At 41.1% G+C, this 22,188-nt stretch overlaps 2 protein-coding genes and 18 non-coding genes across 20 annotated transcripts in view; 15 read left to right on the top strand and 5 right to left on the bottom strand.

The window, feature by feature from the left end:
- LOC100537530 (uncharacterized) overlaps positions 1-22,188 on the bottom strand; it is an 858,077-nt gene that overhangs the window by 542,601 nt on the left and 293,288 nt on the right. The gene's annotated exons all lie outside the window — the stretch shown is intronic.
- Positions 7,696-7,777, bottom strand: trnas-aga (transfer RNA serine (anticodon AGA)). The gene has a single exon. It is a non-coding gene; the product is annotated as a tRNA-Ser (tRNA).
- trnak-uuu (transfer RNA lysine (anticodon UUU)) lies at positions 7,896-7,968 on the bottom strand. The gene has a single exon. It is a non-coding gene; the product is annotated as a tRNA-Lys (tRNA).
- trnas-aga (transfer RNA serine (anticodon AGA)) lies at positions 8,726-8,807 on the bottom strand. The gene has a single exon. It is a non-coding gene; the product is annotated as a tRNA-Ser (tRNA).
- trnak-uuu (transfer RNA lysine (anticodon UUU)) lies at positions 8,926-8,998 on the bottom strand. Its single transcript has one exon. It is a non-coding gene; the product is annotated as a tRNA-Lys (tRNA).
- LOC141381985 (uncharacterized) lies at positions 12,227-13,080 on the top strand. Its single transcript, XM_073949091.1, has 3 exons — positions 12,227-12,600; positions 12,678-13,002; positions 13,064-13,080. Exons 1-3 carry the CDS (start codon positions 12,262-12,264, stop codon positions 13,078-13,080), a joined length of 681 nt encoding a protein of 226 aa, XP_073805192.1. The 5' UTR covers positions 12,227-12,261.
- On the top strand, positions 16,235-16,308 carry trnai-aau (transfer RNA isoleucine (anticodon AAU)). The gene has a single exon. It is a non-coding gene; the product is annotated as a tRNA-Ile (tRNA).
- trnaf-gaa (transfer RNA phenylalanine (anticodon GAA)) lies at positions 16,397-16,469 on the top strand. Its single transcript has one exon. It is a non-coding gene; the product is annotated as a tRNA-Phe (tRNA).
- trnaq-cug (transfer RNA glutamine (anticodon CUG)) lies at positions 17,260-17,331 on the top strand. The gene has a single exon. It is a non-coding gene; the product is annotated as a tRNA-Gln (tRNA).
- trnai-aau (transfer RNA isoleucine (anticodon AAU)) lies at positions 17,434-17,507 on the top strand. The gene has a single exon. It is a non-coding gene; the product is annotated as a tRNA-Ile (tRNA).
- Positions 17,596-17,668, top strand: trnaf-gaa (transfer RNA phenylalanine (anticodon GAA)). Its single transcript has one exon. It is a non-coding gene; the product is annotated as a tRNA-Phe (tRNA).
- Positions 18,635-18,708, top strand: trnai-aau (transfer RNA isoleucine (anticodon AAU)). Its single transcript has one exon. It is a non-coding gene; the product is annotated as a tRNA-Ile (tRNA).
- Positions 18,797-18,869, top strand: trnaf-gaa (transfer RNA phenylalanine (anticodon GAA)). The gene has a single exon. It is a non-coding gene; the product is annotated as a tRNA-Phe (tRNA).
- On the top strand, positions 19,661-19,732 carry trnaq-cug (transfer RNA glutamine (anticodon CUG)). Its single transcript has one exon. It is a non-coding gene; the product is annotated as a tRNA-Gln (tRNA).
- Positions 19,835-19,908, top strand: trnai-aau (transfer RNA isoleucine (anticodon AAU)). The gene has a single exon. It is a non-coding gene; the product is annotated as a tRNA-Ile (tRNA).
- Positions 19,997-20,069, top strand: trnaf-gaa (transfer RNA phenylalanine (anticodon GAA)). Its single transcript has one exon. It is a non-coding gene; the product is annotated as a tRNA-Phe (tRNA).
- On the top strand, positions 20,861-20,932 carry trnaq-cug (transfer RNA glutamine (anticodon CUG)). The gene has a single exon. It is a non-coding gene; the product is annotated as a tRNA-Gln (tRNA).
- Positions 21,035-21,108, top strand: trnai-aau (transfer RNA isoleucine (anticodon AAU)). The gene has a single exon. It is a non-coding gene; the product is annotated as a tRNA-Ile (tRNA).
- On the top strand, positions 21,197-21,269 carry trnaf-gaa (transfer RNA phenylalanine (anticodon GAA)). The gene has a single exon. It is a non-coding gene; the product is annotated as a tRNA-Phe (tRNA).
- On the top strand, positions 22,067-22,138 carry trnaq-cug (transfer RNA glutamine (anticodon CUG)). Its single transcript has one exon. It is a non-coding gene; the product is annotated as a tRNA-Gln (tRNA).

The following is a 22,188-nucleotide window of genomic DNA, read 5'->3' as shown; positions in this document are numbered from 1 at the left end:
TCTTCTCTCCCATATTGCACTCTTCATTAACATCACAAGTAAATTTATGAGCTTTTCATTATTAAATTCTTTGTTCACTCCCAACATCAACACCTTTTCCCACTCAAGTTTGTCATCTCTTTCTCCTTTCAAAGTTAAAATAATGCTTTTGCATTTCTCATTAAAATCTTTCAACTCATTACAATATAAAAACAGGTGTAAGAATCCTTCATCTGCATCTTGACATACTTTACATGTGACACTTGAAGAAGATTTCTATTCTCTCAGTGTGAAGTATTTTCTAAGTGTAAAGCAGTTAATTTTCTCTTCTCAAAATGTATGTAGTGTTTGCAGCAAACATGCCAGCCTGTGTTAAAAATACAGTGATATGTCTGTGTAAGATGAGAGTGCCTGCACAGAAGCAACACTAGGAGAAGGCTGAGTGACTGATTGTGTAGAATAACGGAATATGTAAAGCACTGATTATTTATGTTAAACACTTGTATGAAGCTATAAGTGTCAGAAGTTAGAATGAGTAACATATTATCAAGTTATTATCCTATCATAACAATGTATGTAAACACTTAATCCTTTTGCATAAGTTGCATCTATACTTTGCTGACATAGACCTGTAACATCTCTGCTGACATGAGCTAGTGGGCTGAGAGCCAAGAATAGCAGGACCCCTTAGACTAGAAAACCTATTCAAAAATGGTCAAGAGTTAAAAAGAGACTTAGGGGTGTGTCAAATAATCCTGTATAAAAATTGTAACAAACACAGATACTTCAGAAGGTGCAGGAGAGACTTCAGAAGGTGTCCAGGAGAGACTTCAGAATGCTCTGGGGTCTGCTCTGCTCTTTCTCGGCTTTATTATGGAGAATAAAGTCTTTTTTCTGATATTCAAAACCTCCGGTCTGATAATTTCTAATTGATTAGACGTCGAATTTACGACAAATGGCGCCCAACGTGGGGCTGGACAGAGACGATCGGGTGACACTGGACATGCTGGGGCTTGGAGGAAAAACACAAATATGTGGCCACGATAAAAAACGGTAAGCAATTTTAAGCTTATACGTTTGTGTTTTTTCTGCCAAGGACCTGCTTGTAATGGTAAAAAGTCACTTGAACTGTTTCTCCAGCTATAACGAACTACAAGTAAAACTAAAAAAGTAAAAGTAAACATAAAAAAGGAAACAAGGGTTTTGAATACCAGAAGAAAATAACAATTTGCATGCAAATGATCTGTGTTTTCCTAAGAGGGCCTTGATGGATAGGATAAACGTTAACTAGTAACTGTTACTCATGTTTGGGAAATTTTTAATAATGAAGAATATGCATAGAGCATTTATAAGTTTTAAGAGGAAGTTCTTAAAGTGTGGTGACAGTTAAGAGATTAAAACAGATTAATAAAGTAGAGAGAAGCGCGCAAAGACCTCGGAGTACCCGTTCTGTTTTAATAATGATAAATATTATTATTCAGGAGGCTAGGGGAAAAAAGGCAAAAACCCTGTAAAATGCTATTTTTACTGAAGAGCAGTAAAGAGAGGAGCAGAAGTAACAGGTCACTCAAGAGGAGTGTAGTATAGTGTATTTATTTAATTGTAAGTATTTGTGTATTTGTCTGTGTTGGACTGAAGATACTGGTATGCAGAAGCTACCACCCTTGCTCTAGAGAGACTAGAATAGAGGTGAGGTTCAGGTTACACAGCGTAAGAGATGAGTTAGGATGAGTGAGAAGTATGATTGTGTTTAGAAGTATGGTTGCAATAAGAGTGAGTTTAAAAGAATTATCATTGTTATATTATAAGATAAAAAGGACTGCATATGTTGTGTGATTTAAGAACAATAAGATAGAGAGTGATGCGGTTTAGGGAAGAGATTTTGATACAGAGGAGGATTAAGCCTTATAAGATTAATTGAGATCATATTGCATTTGAAAGACACAGACTAAAAAGAAGAATATACTAGTTAAACATTTTTCTGAATAATCTCTGTGTGTTTGAAGTGTTTTTAAGTATGAACTAGGCAAAGAGGGGACTGAAATTCCTGACATGTCGACAGTCTATAAGAAGGTCTGGTTCAGGAGTGGTAAGAATCTGTCTATTTTAAGAACAAAAGTTTCACAGGACAGATAGAAGCTACAGAGTAAAGATATATTATAAGGTATTAAATAAATAGAAATATTATAAAGTAATATAAGGTAAATGAAATAAGGAATTACCAATGATAGAATTAGATTTAATAAACAGAGTTGTGTAATAATAAACGCAACTAGAAGATATATTAATAAATATTAAGAAATAAAAAACTGAAGCATAGAAATTACTACATATGGATATAAATATTTATATTGATCAGGAAATAAATTTCAGTATGAAAAAATAGATAAGTTAATAATTTGAGTAAATAAAGAATAAGAAGAAAAAACTTTAATGAATATTGATTAATTAAAGAGTTAATGATCAAATGTTTAAGGAAAATAAGTTTAAAGAAAAATGAATTAGGAAAATCTATGAGACAAAAATGCTCATTTTTGAAAGGGAAAAGAAGCATAGGAAAATGGAGAAAAAGGAAGTCCAAACATTGTTAAATAGAATAAAAAGAGAAGATGTTAAAAAATTTATATTAAACAGATAAGATAAAAATTACAAAAAACAGTAACATTTTGAAGAAAACAAGATTTAGCTTTAAAAGATAAAACTATGTTTAAGTGCACTAAAAAATTGTTGTGGCTTAAGTTGACTTGTCATCTGTCTTAAAGTCAGCTACAGGCTGTCATTGTGAGCCAACAGCTATTTGTAGTAAAAGCAGTGATTTAGATGTAAAGCATAGACACTGAGGAGACATTAAAGAACATCATAGTGAGTTCAAAAATGTTGTAGTTAATATTTTATGTACTTAAAAAGTGATTGAGAATTACAAATTGCATTTCTGTTAGGAAAAATGCTTTAAGTAAACAAACATGTGGAGTTAAATTAGTACTATGAATTCTAAGCTATTGCAGTAAGGATTTTGAACAGTTATATCAGATGCAAGCACCATGTAGTGATGGTGAATTAAAAACAGACATGTTAGAGAAATTACATAATGTAAGATTTAATGTAACTAGTGAGGAAGCACTAGAATAAATTAATAAAAATAAGTGAAGCACAATCTGAGGCCAAAAAAAAAATATTATAAGGACATTTAACAAATGGAAAATTAAGCATATTTACATATGATAAAAATTTTTGAGATTTAGAAAAAATTAGTTGTTAAACAGCAAACAAAAATAAATAAATTAATGAATTAATAAAAACAAATTGGATAAAAGGAGTCTTTATGTGATGAAGGAAAAATGGGAAAGAAGAAAAAAGAAAGAAAGAAAAAAATTAAGATTTATTAAGTCATGAGCTAAATTCTATATATATTAATTAAGAGGACATAGGGATGAACTTTGGGGGACTGAAGTCTCGTACCTACCAGACATCTCTGAGTATACTGGCAAATGGAAAGGTGTGTGAAAAAACACAAAGAGCAAAATGGCTGTGGACACTTGTGACATGAACTTTATGCCCAGGATTTACTGAGGACTGAAAAAGCTACATTTGTTCAAAGACATTCAAAAGAGACACTAACAAGAGACTGATGAACTGATCAAAGAGAAAAAAACGCTCCATCAGAACTTTACATCAGCTGAGTCAAAGAAAGAAGCCAGCCCAAAGAGAGAGGGGGAAAACTGTGCCCTGATATGAAGGAATGTCAGGACACCACAGAAGCACCAATCTGTGAGCTGGTTGTCTCAGGTTGCGAGGGGGGATAGTCTGACAGTCCACCTCAAAGTAACTCCTATAGTCCAAATTAAGTTCAAGCATTACAGAAGGAAAATTAAGAACAAAAGTGTAGCTACCCATTCTTGTATCAAATCAGACTCCTGTCAATTTGAGAGAAATTATTATCATGCAAATTTTAAGTAAGAAAAAGTGTTATAAGGTAATTTCAAGGTGAAACTTTAAATATTGAATATGTTATGATGAATGTTAAAAAATTTAGGTTTAAGTTTTAATAGGTTCAATCATAAAAGTCCTTAAACATAGAATGATAAATTACAATGCAGCAGACTAACTAAAGAAAAAGAAAAAGCTTTTGATAAGGCAATAAATAAATAGGAGAATAAATAAGAATGGAATTAAGTATTTAAGTTAAAACTAAGTAAAGGAAATATCTTAACATAATCTTATTGTGAATGGCCTAAATCAAGATTGGATATTGAAAACTGGAAAGAGATTCAAATCTAGAAAAATTATTTATAGTTAAAGAGAAGATTGAAATAACAAGTTGAAATAAAATTCATAGGACATAAGGTCAGAAAGTGACAGTTCTAAATTTCTATAAGAAAAATTGAAAGAGAAAAGTGTTTAAGAAAACAATATAAGGAATTAATAAGGAATAATAGTTAAAACAGAGCAAACTGAAATTTACAATACATACAGTAAGTTTTAGTCAGCTGATAAAAAAATGCATCAAAATTGTATGAACAACTAATTTGAGGGGAATGCCTCAGGAAATAATTATGAGCCAAAAGAAAATAACTCAAAGACAAAAAGGAATTAATATATAGCTCAGAAAATCGATTAGTAAAAGAAAGAAGTGTCAAGTTCAAACTAAATGATTGTCATTACAGGACTGAGATGCAGATAAAATCAGCCAGCATAGTCAGGGTTCAAATTAAATCAGATGTAGATCTGCCCAGAAAGAAAAACACTAGATGCTGAAATAGGTATAAAACTCTATCAAAAAGTGTAAAAATTGGTGCATTAATAGAAACATTTACTGTAATATACAATCTGTCCTAGACATTTCTATTTAAATTTAAATTTAAAGAAGTAATAAATTATAAGTAACTAATAATATTTAATTGAAGTTAATTTGATAATTAAAATAAATGGTTAATCAAGACAGATAAAAGAGGCTTAATGTTGATAGTATGATTTAAGAGCAATCAATAGGAGAAGATTTTCCAGCTGAAGTTCATATTGTATGTGGAGATATGTTCTTTTGGATGGTAAATATATTAAGTGCTTAGTTTCTATTGAGTTTATTTTAGGTAACTACCAGAGGAGGGTAGAAACTTGTTTGTTCTTGTGTAGGCTGATGACTAGCAAATACTGTATACACCAGAATGCATAAGGGTTAAAATTAGGGAGAAGATCTTAGGATGGACACTGTCACAATATGTGGATGATTGAATTATCTACAGCTTCACAAAGATCTAGATCAATTAAAAGACTTGACTGGAGACCATTGCTCCAAACAGTGAGAGATGATGACTGTTTTTGATGTTGACTGGATAGAGAATTATTCTGTAAACAAGCACAGTTGAGAAACTATGATGAGTAGATCATTGGAGATGGTAGCAAATTATGAAGAAGGAACAGTTATTCATTTGTGATGAAAGAAGTACTTCCAAGGATTTGAAACATCAGCAGAAATAAGTTCATAAAAGGTTTGCATTCATAAAGTAATTAAAATCAAAGTTAATAAGTGATCAATAAATAAAAACATCTAAAGGAGTATGAAAAAATGTGAATAAAGCAAAAGAGAGAGTAATTGTATTTTGCTCAATTACCAGAAATGGCTGAAAGAGATGAAGATGATCCATCAAGGCCAAAGCTTGATGAAAATAATAAACTTAATGGGATTAATGTGTTAACAAGTGCATTGGTGAATGATGGCATGAAAACTGACAGAAACAGGCATCTAACACCGCATCGCATGAACTGCTATTGGGTCGACCCTTGCAAGAAACCACATGAAACTTTGCATAAAACCTTGCATATAATCTTACCTATAACCTTACACATAACCTCTTGGAATGATGTCTAATGCAGTAGGGAACTTAAATGAAGAAACAATTAATTGCCATGTGCAAAGCGATATCTGTGCAGGAAACCAGAAAGGAGCCATGTGAGAGAGCAGTGATACAAGGTCCAATTGGTCCAGTTGATCGAGTCTATCTGTGGATGTTCTGGAAAAAGGAGAGAGCTCAGGAGGAAAGGACCATATCTGGATGAGGGCAAATCCAACAGCTGCCAAAGTGAATGCCATGATGAGGTACCAATGCCTCAAAGAAGCGAAAGGAAACAACTCCAGCAAGGGAAAGCTGACCGGAAACAGAGGAGCCTGAATATTCCAAAGCTCTAAACTACTAAGTGCAACGTGTGGAAGGAGAAGTTAATCAGAACAAATTAAAGAGTGGTTCTGATAATATGCCTGAATACCACATACAGAAGTGCCACAAGTCAAGGGATGATGAATGCACAACTGCAGATTTCAAAACTCAGACTCCGTACCACACATCTCCATCAACATCTATTAAAGTCAAGTGAAGATGCTGATAGCTTAGAAGAAGAGAAACAAGGATGAGCAAAGATCAAGATCAACATTTGATGCTTTTTATGTTTGTATATTGAATTTGTTTGCATATTGCTTTTTTGGTACCTATATATAATATCACTTCAGTATATTCTACATGAGTGTGAAAACTAGCAGCTAGGACTGAACCAACTGAATACTTATGCTTAAAACTTTATTGTCTTTGATGTGTTAAGAGAAAAAACAGAGTACAGTCTTTTACTTCCTTCAAATCAAAAGAGAGGGGAGATGTTTGGCTGGACTTCTGTCAAAGTACAGTGGCATAATCTAGTCAATTGATAACAGCTATGTGGCTTATATCAGTTACTAGATAGAGGTAATTAAGAGAACTGGATTATGAAATTGCACTTTGGGTTAAAAGACAATAATATTAAGACTAAAGTCTTAAGAGGAGGGATTGAAGAAGATTTCTATTCTCTCAGTGTTAAGTATTTTCTAAGTGTAAAGCAGTTAATTTTCTCTTCTCAAAATGTATGTAGTGTTTGCAGCAAACATGCCAGCATGTGTTAAAAATACTGTGTAATATGAGTATGCCTGCACAGGAGCAACACTAGGAGAAGGCTGAGTGACTGATTGTGTAGAATAACTGAATATGTAAAGCACTGATCATATATGTTAAATACTTGTATGAAGCTATATGTGGCAGAAGTTAGAATGAGTAACATATTATCAAGTTATTATCCTATCATAACAATGTATGTAAACCCTTAGTTCCTTTGCATAAGTTGTATCTATACTTAGCTGACATAGACCTGTAACATCTCTGTTGACATGAGCTAGTGGGCTGAGAGCCAAGAATAGCAGGACCCCTTAGACTAGAAAACCTATTCAAAAATGGTCAAGAGTTAAAAAGAGACACAAAGGGGTGTGTCATAATTACCTGTATAAAGATTATGGAGAACACAGATACTTTAGAAGGTGTCCCGGAGAGACTTCAGAATGCTCTGGGGTCTGCTCTGCTCTTTCTCGGCTTTATTATGGAGAATAAAGTCTATTTTCTGATATTCAAAACCTCCGGTCTGATAATTTCTAATTGATGAAAAGTCGAATTCACGACATGACCCCGTTCAACCCGGGGATGCTGCGGCCACAACGCAAAGTTCTAACCACTATACGATCACGGCAAGCTACGAGACAGCCGTTGTGACCCTTGTGTGGTATGTTCCTCTCTGTGATAAGCCCCTTCCTCTTTAGTGAGAACACTCTGTTGTTTTTCTCCTCCTACCAGAACAACACTTTTCCCAAGAAACAATGGAAATGCAAGCAATTGATGACTGCTGCAATTTTAAAAAAGGGGAGGACGTAGAAGGCAGGATTCGAACCTGCGCAGGGAGACCCCAATGGATTTCTAGTCCATCGCCTTAACCACTCGGCCACGACTACAAGACTGCCTGTACTGCCATTTCTTTATGCCTAGTACACATATTGTGCATCCAGATGAAACTTTCTGCAAGCAATAGCTCAACGGCAAAAGCTGTGGCTCCACACAATAACCCTCACACGCCCGAACAGGGACTTGAACCCTGGACCCTCAGATTAAAAGTCTGATGCTCTACTGACTGAGCTATCCGGGCTCCACAAAAGTAATTTACAAGTAGGCAAGGTTTGGGTTGTGGTCGGCGCAGACCTTTACAGTACACTAAAGTTTACCGTGAGATGGGTTTTAAGCTTATGGTTGGTGTGGATGTTGCTAAAACACGACAGGTTACTTTGAGGTTGGGTTTATGGTTTTTGTAGGTGTAGACATCAGTACAACACAATAGTTTGGACTTCATGTCATGTAGGAGACATTAAATAGATCAATGATAACTGCAGAATGTTTTTCTGCTGTTGTGGCAATGAATGGACACTCAACAATTGAAAAGATTCCTTCGATGCCTTAGAAGCGTGACTTGATCAGTACTTATCTACACAGCATGCTGGCATCAAAGATCCTATTTCTCTTATATCATATCCCTAGTCTTCCACACTTTAGGAAACGTAAACATTCAGGACGTGCCATTAGCACAGCCTGCACTAAAAGAAGGCTGGAGATAACGGATGGCAACACAGAGTGCGACACCAATGTCACCTTGAAAAACCTGCCATGACCCGGATTCGAACAGGGGTTGCTGCGGCCACAACACAGAGTACTAACCACTATACGATCACGGTGAGCTATGAAACAGCTGTTGTGACCTATGTGTGGTATGCTCATCCCTGTGATAAGCCCCTTTCTCTTCTGTGAAAACACTCTGTTGTTTTTCTCCTCCTACCAGCACAACGCTTTTCCCAAGAAACAATGAAAATGCAAACAATTGACGACTGCTGCAATTTTAAAACGGGGGAGGACGTAGTCGGCAGGATTCGAACCTGCGCGGGGAGACCCCAATGGATTTCTAGTCCATCACCTTAACCACTCGGCCACGACTACAAGACTGCCTGTACTGCCATTTCTTTATGCCTAGTACACATATTGTGCATCCAGATGAAACTTTCATCAAGCGATAGCTCAACGGCAAAAGCTGTGGCTCCACAAAATAAGTGTCACACGCCCGACCAGGGACTTGAACCCTGGACCCTCAGATTAAAAGTCTGATGCTCTACCGACTGAGCTATCCGGGTTCCACAACAGTAATTTGCAAGTAGGCAAGGTTTGGGTTGTGGTCGGCGCAGACCTTTACAGTACACTAAAGTTTACCGTGAGATGGGGTTTTAATCTTATGGTTGGTGTGGATGTTGCTAAAACACGACAGGTTACTTTGAGGTTGGGTTTATGGTTTTTGTAGGTGTAGACATCAGTACAACACAATAGTTTGGACTTCATGTCATGTAGGAGACATTAAATAGATCCATGATAACTGCAGAATGTCTTTCTGCTGTTGTGGCAATGAATGGACACTCAACAATTGAAAAGATTCCTTCCATGCCTTAGAAGCGTGACTTGATCGGTACTTATCTACACAGCATGCTGGCATCAAAGATCCTATTTCTCTTATATCATATCCCTAGTCTTCCACACTTTAGGAAACGTAAACATTCAGGACGTGCCGTTAGCACAGCCTGCACTAAAAGAAGGCTGGAGATAACGGATGGCAACACAGAGTGCGACACCAATGTCACCTTGAAAAACCTGCCGTGACCAGGATTCGAACCGGGGTTGCTGCGGCCACAACACAGAATACTAACCACAATACGATCACGGCAAGCTATGAAACAGCCGTTGTGATCTATGTGTGGTATGTTCCTCCCTGTGATAAGCCCCTTTCTCTTCAGTGAGAACACTCTGTTGTTTTTCTCCTCCTACCAGCACAACGCTTTTCCCAAGAAACAATGGAAATACAAACAATTGATGACTGCTGCAATTTTAAAAAGTAACAGGATGTGGGTATAGTTGGCAGGACTTGAACCTGCGGGAGAATACCCCAACGTATTTCAAGTCGATCGCCTTAACCACTCAGCCATGACTACAAGACTGCCTGAGCTGCCATGTCTTGATGTGTAGTACATGTATTGTGCATCCAGATGAAACTTTCATCAAGCGATAGCTCAACGGCAAAAGCTGTGGCTCCACAAAATGAGCCTTACACACACAAACAGGGTCTTGAACCCTCAACCCTTAGATTAAAAGTCAGATGTTCTACCGACTGAGCTATCCAGGCTCCACAACAGTAATTTACAAGTAGGCAATCTTTAGGGTTGTGGTCGGCGCAGACCTTCACAGAACAGTAAAGTTTACTGTGAAATGAGGTTTAAGCTTACGGTTGGTGTAGATGTTGCTAAAACACGACAGGTTACTTTAAGGTTGGGTTTATGGTTGTTGTAGGTGTAGAAATCAGTACAACACAATAGTTTGGACTCCATGTCATGTAGGAGACATTAAATAGATCAATGATAACTGCAGAAGGTCTTTCTGCTGTTGTGGCAATGAATGGACACTCAACAATTGAAAAGATTCCTTCCATGCCTTAGAAGCGTGACTTGATCAGTACTTATCTACACAGCATACTGGCATCATAGATCCTGTTTCTCATATCGAATCCCTAGTCTTCCACACTTTAGGAAACGTAAACATTCAGGACGTGCCATTAGCACAGCCTGCACTAAAAGGTGGCTAAAGATTACGAATGGCAACACAGATTGCAAATCCAATACCACCTTGAAAAACCTGCCGTGATCCCGATTCGAACCGAGGTTGCTGCGGCTACAACACAGAGTAATAGCCACTATACGATCACAGCGAGCTACGGGACAGCCACTGTGGCTCTTGTGTGGTATGTTCCTCCATGTGATATGCCCCTTTCTCTTCAGTGAGAACACACTGTTGTTTTTCTCCTCCTACCAGCACAACGCTATTCCCAAGAAACAATGGAAATGCAAACAATTGATGACTGCTGCAATTTTAAAAAGGAACAGGATGTGGGTATAGTTGGCAGAACTTGAACCTGCGGGAGAATACCCCAACGGATTTCTAGTCGATCGCCTTAACCACTTAGCCATGACTACAAGACTGCCTGTTCTCCCATGTCCTCATGCCTAGTACACGTGTTGTGCATTCAGATGAAACTTTCAGCAAGCGATAGCTCAACGGCAAAAGCTGTGGCTCCACAAAGAGTCTCTCATGCCCGAACACGGACTTGAACCCTGGACCCTCTACTGACTCCGCTAAAGCTGGGGAACAATAGTCTGTTTTGGAAGGGGAAGAAAAAAGCACAAGAAAATTAAGAAAATTTGAGAAATTTAGAAAGAAAGAAGCGAAATTAAGGTTATATTTTGTATTTTTTGCCCACCAGAAACTACTTAATGCATATATAACAGTACTGGTTCAAGAAATATGTCCATAAATAACACTTTGGGTAGATCACAAGGTTCAATCCCCGACTGGAGCAGGTATCTGACCAGGTTTAGTAATGGGTCGATCATGAACATTTCGTTCATTTTAAACGAATCTTCAATATGATTTGGGAACTACAAGTCCTCTCAGGGAGTGATTTGTTAATTTGCGCGTGCGTACATTTGTGCAGGTGGTATCGTTATTTCAAGTCTTCATCACATTTCGTGTCGTTCATTGCGGAAAGGCAGAAACCAATCATATGCGTTTAGAGCCGAAAAAGATTTGATCCGTTCACCTCTCGAGTCCTTTATCGGGTCTGAGTCACTCGTTCATTACGGGCCAATCATATGCGTTTAGAGCAGGAAAAATATTTGATCCGTTCATCTCTCGAGTCCTCTATCGGGTCTGAGTCAATGGTTCCTCACGGGCCAATAATACGCGTTTAGAGCCGAAAAAAATAATTGATCCGTTCATCTCTCGAGTCCTCTATCGGATTTCAGTCATTCGTTCCTCACGGGCCAATCATACGCGTTTAGAGCTGGAAAAAGAATTGATCCGTTCATCTCTTGAGTCCTCTATCGGGTCTGAGTCACTCGTTCATCATGGGCCAATCATACGCATTTAGAGCCGGAAAAAGAATTGATCGGTTCACCTCATGAGTCAGGTCTGAATTTGGAGAAAAGCTCCGCCACTGCACTTGACACCACCAACACTGGTTTGAAGTGCAGCTCAGGTTAAATACTCTCTCTCCTCTCTAGAAAGATCCAATGATTGCTACCAGGTGGACACAGTTACCTGCAGGGAGAGAGAGAGGAAAAACACAATGCTCATTGTCCACCAAAAGATATGTCTCAGGACGCAAGCCCTGGGATAACCGCTATCACCCTCCTGGAGCATATACAGGCAAGAAATCCATTAATTAGTTGTTATGGAAGTTATTCATTAAGCTTTTAATGTACTACACAAAATGGTAATCTAAATGTTTATTTTATCATTAGTTTTATTTAATATATGTTTTTTTTATTGTTTTATTTTTTAAGGTGAATTGCTGGGAATGGAGCACCTTTACAGCCAGACCGGCAAAACCCTGACTCCGGTGCTCCAGAACCCAGAGGAGGAAGACAGGCTGGTGGAGGAAGTACATGACGAGGATCTACAAGATGACGGGTTTGAGGAGGAGATCATGGAGGACATCACAGTTCCAGTGCTGTATGAGGATGACCCCTGCCGTGATCTCAGAAACAGCCCCTTATCTTCGCCTCTGCCTCAGTCCCCAGCATTACTGGCTGAGCCGTCCACATCAGCTGGAGGAGAAGGACAGCTTCCTAGCCCAGCCCCCTCAGTGCCGTCACAGCCATCCAAGTCTGGAGACAGTCTCTCTGTTGAGGCTCAGGTAAGATATATTAAGAACTTAATTTTATTTAGTCTTTTTTTATTCCACATATAATAAATTTATTCTGTATTTACCAGGGAGTAGTCATTGGACCTGATGGCATTGCTGGGTGGGATAAGGTGCAGGATCTGGCTGCTTATTTGGTAGGTCTTCGTGAGGCTCCTTACCTCACTGACCTGCAGGTGACAGAGGCCATCCAGCTGTGGACAGCTCTCCTGGATGTTGATAAACAGCGCATCAACTACCAGCCTCGACATCAGCCTCAGCTGACACATGGGCGCTTTAAGGCACCGAAGCGCTCCGGAGTCACTCCAGGTGTGGAGAGCATCAAGCGCTGTCTGATTGGACATCCTGAGGGTCCAGCACAGTGGCCTAGCACCAGCCGCTTGGTTGAGGCCATTTGTACAAAGCTGTGTGCCGTACACAAGTCCACTTCCAAGAAGGCTGGTGTTCGCACGCACAGGTGGTCTAAAAAACTGACCGATTACCACCACATCCGGGATCTGGTGCTTGGCAGTCGCAGGCTGATGGATGAAACAGTGATCCAGCTTTTTGAGCTAAATCAGAAGACGCTCATTCAGTGGTAAGCAAAGCACATTATTTTCTTTAAATTACCTGAATACTTCCAAATTAATATATATGAATGATACATATCATTTATTATCAGGTTTCAACGGAGGCAAAAGGATCAGGAAATGAGTGTACTCCCTCAGGGACTGACTCCACTTGATCCAATTGCTGTGGCAGATACGCAGCTTCCTTTGCCGAGGGGAAAATTAGACGAGGCACCGACAACATCAGGCCCCAAACACCAGTTTGTCTTTCCTCCAAATAAAGAAGGACAGGCACCTCTTCTTCCACCTGGTCGAAAGTCTGCTTCTGCAACCACCACAGTTTGCTCCTTCCTGCCGGATGCCACCACGGTGTGCTCCTTTCCACCGGCCCCCACGACGGTATGCCCAATCGCGCCAACCCCCACCACAGTCTGCCACATTGCACCAGCCCCTACCATGGTGTGCCCCGTCACACCGACCTTCACCACAGTGCGCCCCATCTAGCCAGCCTCCACCACAGTGTGCCCCATCATACCAGCCTCCACCACAGTGCGCCCTATTGCGCCGGCCCCCACCACAGTGCGCCTCATTGTATCTGCCCCCACCACGGTGTGCTCCTTTCCACCGACCCCCAGCACGGTGTGCCCCATTGCACCACCCCCCACAGCACCAGGTGTTGTGCAGCCCATTTCAGGACCTGGATCATTTTTTGGCACACTTGTTTTTAACCCAGACAGGAGTGTGTCAATGGTGATTCCATCATTTGCTGCACCAACATCCAGTGCAGTCCCAGCTTCACCTGCACCTGCTGTTCCTCCACCTGCACCTGCTCCACCTGCACCTGCTGTTCCTCCACCTGCACCTGCTCCACCTGCACCTGCTGTTCCTCCACCTGCACCTGCTCCACCTGCGCCTGCTGTTCCTGTGTCCCGTTACACCCAGAGGAACAGGCGCAGACGGGAACAGGAGAAGAAAAGTGTTTGCAGCAAATGTGGGCAACCAAAGATTCAACCAAAGATTCATTTAAAGTTATTACATAAAGAAATATAACATATATTAATATATATATATATATATATATATAGTATAGTATATATTTATATATTAATAAATAAATATATATAATATACTTATATATACATAAACATGCATACATATGTTCAATTGAAACATTTGCATTCATTTTTAATTAACGTAATATGCTTTTTAAGAACAATATCCACATAATAATAGTAATATCAATATAATTGCCTGTGTTACGTCAGTAAAATTTCAATAAGAGCGCAGCTGATTGGCTCCGCTAAAACCGACACTGATTGGATATTGTGTTACACAGATCGTGTGTTCGAATCCAGCACGCAAAAAATGACATTTAGAGTGACATGCAATATGCAACTAAAATACCCCATTATGCACAGTCACATAGCCGCGAACACTACTGCAAGCGAAATTTGTCGCATTTTTCCGTGTTTTTGCGGCTTGTTCGCTTGCGAGTGAGCGAGAAGATTGGACCCCTTCCTATGCTAAGCAAGCGCTCTACCATTTGAGCTAATTCCGCTCAGAAAAATTCAAATTGGTAATTTTTGGCGTGGTCAAAAAAAAAAAAAAAAAGATCACATCTGCTCTGTGGTGGCCTCTTTGCCCTGCCCGCCGTTTAGTCGTCAAATTGCCTGGAAAAGCACGCTTTTCTTTTAAAGCCCTACCTATTCCTGCACCAGTAAACATGTGAGGAGCCCTGCATGCCGAATGACTCAGAATGACTCAGTTACTCAGAAATCAATGCACATTGGCACCACCTTGGATTGACATTCTGCTACTTTCCTGCAAGGCCGTTTTTTTTTTATTCATTCCCTACAGCTCTGACAGCACCACACAACAAGCTTGAGGTTCCATGGTGTAATGGTGACCACTCTGTATCCAGCGATCTGAGTTCAAATTTCAGTGGGACCTGTTATTTTGCCAGCACTGCACAAAAAAAGCTGGAATAGAATGTTAATCTCTTGAAGGCCAGGGAATGACATTTACTCTGGGCTTTCTAGTGCTTTAGGCAGGAAGTGGCTGGTTAGCTTAGCTGGTTAGACTATGGTGGTAATAACGGCAAGGTTGTGGATTCGATCCCTGTACTGGCCAAGCTCTTACCCTCTTAGGCCTCAGATGCATTTACCAAGCTCTGCTCGGTCTTACACATGTCTACGCTGCAAAAAAACTATGAAACGGCAGCTGAAATAGCTTAGTTGGGAGTGTGTTAGACTGAATATCCAAAGGTCCCTGGTTAGAACCAGGGTTCGGTAAAGTAGTGTTGTTTTTCAGTTTTGGGCACAAGAGTTAGGTGACCGAAAGTCACCCAAAAAGCCTAGCTGCTGCACCCTTAAGTCCAACTGCTTCCACTTGACCAAAAAGCTATCTTACTTCCAGATGGTCACGTCACTTCTGGTGATGATTAAATCAGGCGAGTTTCACTTTAAACCTTTTCGCTTTAAAAAGGCATGAAAAGAGAGGTGGAGAATGCAGTCATTGTTCCCGCTTCCTCTCGCATGCAAAGCGAGCGCTTAACCATTTGAGCTAATTCCCCTCACAGCAATCAAAAATTGGCGATTTTTGACGTGGTCAAAATAGAAAAAAAAGATCACATTTGCTCTGTGGTGGCCTCTTTGCCCTGCCTGCCGTTTAGTCGTCAAAATGCCTGGAATAGTGCGCTTTTCTTTTGAAGGCCCTACCTGGTCCTGCTCCAGTAAACGTGTGAGGAGCCCTGCATGCCGAATGACGAGTTACTCAGAAATCAGTGCACATTGGCACTGCCTTGTATTGACATTCTGCTACTTTCTGGCAAGGCCGTTTTCTTTTTTTTTTTTTTTTTTTTACATTATTTTCTCTTTGGCCCGGGCAGCACCAAGCAGAAGACTTGAGGTTCCATGGTGTAATGGTTAGCACTCTGGACTCTGAATCCAGCGATCCGAGTTCAAATCTCGGTTGGTCGTTGTTTTTTTACCAGCACCGCACAAAATAAGCTGGAATAGCATTCTTATCTCTTGAAGAAAATGACAGTTACTCTGAGCTTTTTAGCAAACATGGCAGAAAGTGGCCGGTTAGCTCAGCTGGTTAGAGCGTGGTGCTAATAACGCCAAGGTCGCGGGTTCGATCCCCGTACTGGCCAAACTTTTACCCTTTAAAGCCTCAGAGGCATTTCAGGATTCTGCTTAGTCTCACAGACATGAATGCTGCAGGATTCTTGTGAAAAGGCAGCCGAAATTGCTCAGTTGGGAGAGCGTTAAACTGAAGATCTAAAGGTCCCTGGTTCGATCCTGGGTTTCGGCAAAACAGTGATGTTGTTCTATTTTGTGCACAAGGGTCAGGTGACTGAAAGTCACCCAAAAAGCCTAGCTGCTTCACCCTTAAGTCCACCTGCTTCCACTTGACCAAAACACTATCTTCCTCCCAGATGGTCACGTTGCTTCTGGCGATGATTCCAATGGCCTGATCGACAGCACTCTATAATGCTATGTATTTAGCGCTTTGATGTCCCACTGCGGACACGCTGCTGAATAAAAGAAAACTGTGACTTGATAGGGCTTCTGAAGGGTTGCAATGATATGTACTACACAGAAACCGGCAAAGCTGACGTAAGTAGTTTCGCTTTAAACCCTCAAGGTGCCACCAGCTTTGCAATAAAAGCCAATGTAAAAAGGCATGAAAACAGAGGTGGAGAATGCAGTCATTGTTCCCGCTACCTCTCCCATGCAAAGCGAGCGCTTAACCATGAGCTAATTCCCCTCAAAGCAATCAATAATTGGCGATTTTCGACGTGGTCAAAATAGAAAAAAAAGATCACATTTGCTCTGTGGTGGCCTCTTTGCCCTGCCTGCCGTTTAGTCGTCAAAATGCCTGGAATAGTGCGCTTTTCTTTTGAAGGCCCTACCTGGTCCTGCTCCAGTAAACGTGTGAGGAGCCCTGCATGCCGAATGACGAGTTACTCAGAAATCAATGCACATTGGCACTGCCTTGTATTGACATTCTGCTACTTTCTGGCAAGGCCGTTTTCTTTTTTTTTTTTTTGTTTTTACATTATTTTCTCTTTGGCCCGGGCAGCACCAAGCAGAAGACTTGAGGTTCCATGGTGTAATGGTTAGCACTCTGGACTCTGAATCCAGCGATCCGAGTTCAAATCTCGGTGGGACCTTGTTTTTTTACCAGCACCGCACAAAATAAGCTGGAATAGCATTCTTATCTCTTGAAGAAAATGACAGTTACTCTGAGCTTTTTAGCAAACATGGCAGAAAGTGGCCGGTTAGCTCAGCTGGTTAGAGCGTGGTGCTAATAACGTCAAGGTCGCGGGTTCGATCCCCGTACTGGCCAAACTTTTACCCTTTAAAGCCTCAGAGGCATTTCAGGATTCTGCTTAGTCTCACAGACACGAATGCTGCAGGATTCTTGTGAAAAGGCAGCCGAAATTGCTCAGTTGGGAGAGCGTTAAACTGAAGATCTAAAGGTCCCTGGTTCGATCCTGGGTTTCGGCAAAACAGTGATGTTGTTCTATTTTGTGCACAAGGGTCAGGTGACTGAAAGTCACCCAAAAAGCCTAGCTGCTTCACCCTTAAGTCCACCTGCTTCCACTTGACCAAAACACTATCTTCCTCCCAGATGGTCACGTTGCTTCTGGCGATGATTCCAATGGCCTGATCGACAGCACTCTATAATGCTATGTATTTAGCGCTTTGATGTCCCACTGCGGACACGCTGCTGAATAAAAGAAAACTGTGACTTGATAGGGCTTCTGAAGGGTTGCAATGATATGTACTACACAGAAACCGGCAAAGCTGACGTAAGTAGTTTCGCTTTAAACCCTCAAGGTGCCACCAGCTTTGCAATAAAAGCCAATGTAAAAAGGCATGAAAACAGAGGTGGAGAATGCAGTCATTGTTCCCGCTACCTCTCCCATGCAAAGCGAGCGCTTAACCATGAGCTAATTCCCCTCAAAGCAATCAATAATTGGCGATTTTCGACGTGGTCAAAATAGAAAAAAAAGATCACATTTGCTCTGTGGTGGCCTCTTTGCCCTGCCTGCCGTTTAGTTGTCAAAATGCCTGGAATAGTGCGCTTTTCTTTTGAAGGCCCTACCTGGTCCTGCTCCAGTAAACGTGTGAGGAGCCCTGCATGCCGAATGACGAGTTACTCAGAAATCAATGCACATTGGCACTGCCTTGTATTGACATTCTGCTACTTTCTGGCAAGGCCGTTTTCTTTTTTTTTTTTTTTTTTTTTTTTTACATTATTTTCTCTTTGGCCCGGGCAGACCGCAGAAGATTTGAGGTTCCATGGTGTAATGGTTAGCACTCTGCACTCTGAATCTAGCGATCTGAGTTCAAATCTCGGTGGGACCTTGTTTTTTTACCAGCACCGCACAAAAAAAGCTGGAATAGCATTCTTATCTCTTGAAGAAAATGACAGTTACTCTGAGCTTTTTAGCAAACACGGCAGAAAGTGGCCGGTTAGCTCAGCTGGTTAGAGCGTGGTGCTAATAACGCCAAGGTCGCGGGTTCGATCCCCGTACTGGCCAAACTTTTACCCTTTAAAGCCTCAGAGGCATTTCAGGATTCTGCTTAGTCTCACAGACACGAATGCTGCAGGATTCTTGTGAAAAGGCAGCCGAAATTGCTCAGTTGGGAGAGCGTTAAACTGAAGATCTAAAGGTCCCTGGTTCGATCCTGGGTTTCGGCAAAACAGTGATGTTGTTCTATTTTGTGCACAAGGGTCAGGTGACTGAAAGTCACCCAAAAAGCCTAGCTGCTTCACCCTTAAGTCCACCTGCTTCCACTTGACCAAAACACTATCTTCCTCCCAGATGGTCACGTTGCTTCTGGCGATGATTCCAATGGCCTGATCGACAGCACTCTATAATGCTATGTATTTAGCGCTTTGATGTCCCACTGCGGACACGCTGCTGAATAAAAGAAAACTGTGACTTGATAGGGCTTCTGAAGGGTTGCAATGATATGTACTACACAGAAACCGGCAAAGCTGACGTAAGTAGTTTCGCTTTAAACCCTCAAGGTGCCACCAGCTTTGCAATAAAAGCCAATGTAAAAAGGCATGAAAACAGAGGTGGAGAATGCAGTCATTGTTCCCGCTACCTCTCCCATGCAAAGCGAGCGCTTAACCATGAGCTAATTCCCCTCAAAGCAATCAATAATTGGCGATTTTCGACGTGGTCAAAATAGAAAAAAAAGATCACATTTGCTCTGTGGTGGCCTCTTTGCCTTGCCTGCCATTTAGTCGTCAAAATGCCTGGAATAGTGCGCTTTTCTTTTGAAGGCCCTACCTGGTCCTGCTCCAGTAAACGTGTGAGGAGCCCTGCATGCCGAATGACGAGTTACTCAGAAATCAATGCACATTGGCACTGCCTTTTATTGACATTCTGCTACTTTCTGGCAAGGCCGTTTTCTTTTTTTTTTTTTTTGTTTTTACATTATTTTCTCTTTGGCCCGGGCAGCACCAAGCAGAAGACTTGAGGTTTCATGGTGTAATGGTTAGCACTCTGGACTCTGAATCCAGCGATCCGAGTTCAAATCTCGGTGGGACCTTGTTTTTTTACCAGCACCGCACAAAATAAGCTGGAATAGCATTCTTATCTCTTGAAGAAAATGACAGTTACTCTGAGCTTTTTAGCAAAAATGGCAGAAAGTGGCCGGTTAGCTCAGCTGGTTAGAGCGTGGTGCTAATAACGCCAAGGTCGCGGGTTCGATCCCCGTACTGGCCAAACTTTTACCCTTTAAAGTCTCAGAGGCATTTCAGGATTCTGCTTAGTCTCACAGACATGAATGCTGCAGGATTCTTGTGAAAAGGCAGCCGAAATTGCTCAGTTGGGAGAGCGTTAAACTGAAGATCTAAAGGTCCCTGGTTCGATCCTGGGTTTCGGCAAAACAGTGATGTTGTTCTATTTTGTGCACAAGGGTCAGGTGACTGAAAGTCACCCAAAAAGCCTAGCTGCTTCACCCTTAAGTCCACCTGCTTCCACTTGACCAAAACACTATCTTCCTCCCAGATGGTCACGTTGCTTCTGGCGATGATTCCAATGGCCTGATCGACAACACTCTATAATGCTATGTATTTAGCGCTTTGATGTCCCACTGCGGACACGCTGCTGAATAAAAGAAAACTGTGACTTGATAGGGCTTCTGAAGGGTTGCAATGATATGTACTACACAGAAACCGGCAAAGCTGACGTAAGTAGTTTCGCTTTAAACCCTCAAGGTGCCACCAGCTTTGCAATAAAAGCCAATGTAAAAAGGCATGAAAACAGAGGTGGAGAATGCAGTCATTGTTCCCGCTACCTCTCCCATGCAAAGCGAGCGCTTAACCATGAGCTAATTCCCCTCAAAGCAATCAATAATTGGCGATTTTCGACGTGGTCAAAATAGAAAAAAAAGATCACATTTGCTCTGTGGTGGCCTCTTTGCCTTGCCTGCCATTTAGTCGTCAAAATGCCTGGAATAGTGCGCTTTTCTTTTGAAGGCCCTACCTGGTCCTGCTCCAGTAAACGTGTGAGGAGCCCTGCATGCCGAATGACGAGTTACTCAGAAATCAATGCACATTGGCACTGCCTTGTATTGACATTCTGCTACTTTCTGGCAAGGCCGTTTTCTTTTTTTTTTTTTTTGTTTTTACATTATTTTCTCTTTGGCCCGGGCAGCACCAAGCAGAAGACTTGAGGTTTCATGGTGTAATGGTTAGCACTCTGGACTCTGAATCCAGCGATCCGAGTTCAAATCTCGGTGGGACCTTGTTTTTTTACCAGCACCGCACAAAATAAGCTGGAATAGCATTCTTATCTCTTGAAGAAAATGACAGTTACTCTGAGCTTTTTAGCAAAAATGGCAGAAAGTGGCCGGTTAGCTCAGCTGGTTAGAGCGTGGTGCTAATAACGCCAAGGTCGCGGGTTCGATCCCCGTACTGGCCAAACTTTTACCCTTTAAAGTCTCAGAGGCATTTCAGGATTCTGCTTAGTCTCACAGACATGAATGCTGCAGGATTCTTGTGAAAAGGCAGCCGAAATTGCTCAGTTGGGAGAGCGTTAAACTGAAGATCTAAAGGTCCCTGGTTCGATCCTGGGTTTCGGCAAAACAGTGATGTTGTTCTATTTTGTGCACAAGGGTCAGGTGACTGAAAGTCACCCAAAAAGCCTAGCTGCTTCACCCTTAAGTCCACCTGCTTCCACTTGACCAAAACACTATCTTCCTCCCAGATGGTCACGTTGCTTCTGGCGATGATTCCAATGGCCTGATCGACAGCACTCTATAATGCTATGTATTTAGCGCTTTGATGTCCCACTGCGGACACGCTGCTGAATAAAAGAAAACTGTGACTTGATAGGGCTTCTGAAGGGTTGCAATGATATGTACTACACAGAAACCGGCAAAGCTGACGTAAGTAGTTTCGCTTTAAACCCTCAAGGTGCCACCAGCTTTGCAATAAAAGCCAATGTAAAAAGGCATGAAAACAGAGGTGGAGAATGCAGTCATTGTTCCCGCTACCTCTCCCATGCAAAGCGAGCGCTTAACCATGAGCTAATTCCCCTCAAAGCAATCAATAATTGGCGATTTTCGACGTGGTCAAAATAGAAAAAAAAGATCACATTTGCTCTGTGGTGGCCTCTTTGCCCTGCCTGCCGTTTAGTTGTCAAAATGCCTGGAATAGTGCGCTTTTCTTTTGAAGGCCCTACCTGGTCCTGCTCCAGTAAACGTGTGAGGAGCCCTGCATGCCGAATGACGAGTTACTCAGAAATCAATGCACATTGGCACTGCCTTGTATTGACATTCTGCTACTTTCTGGCAAGGCCGTTTTCTTTTTTTTTTTTTTTTTTTTTTTTTTTTTTACATTATTTTCTCTTTGGCCCGGGCAGACCGCAGAAGATTTGAGGTTCCATGGTGTAATGGTTAGCACTCTGCACTCTGAATCCAGCGATCCGAGTTCAAATCTCGGTGGGACCTTGTTTTTTTACCAGCACCGCACAAAAAAAGCTGGAATAGCATTCTTATCT

Source organism: Danio rerio, chromosome 4 (genome assembly GCF_049306965.1).
Source record: "Danio rerio strain Tuebingen ecotype United States chromosome 4, GRCz12tu, whole genome shotgun sequence".
Taxonomy (NCBI): Eukaryota; Metazoa; Chordata; class Actinopteri; order Cypriniformes; family Danionidae; genus Danio; species Danio rerio.
The sequence above is the reverse complement of the archived record's forward strand: the minus strand, read 5'-3'. Positions and strand labels throughout refer to the sequence as shown.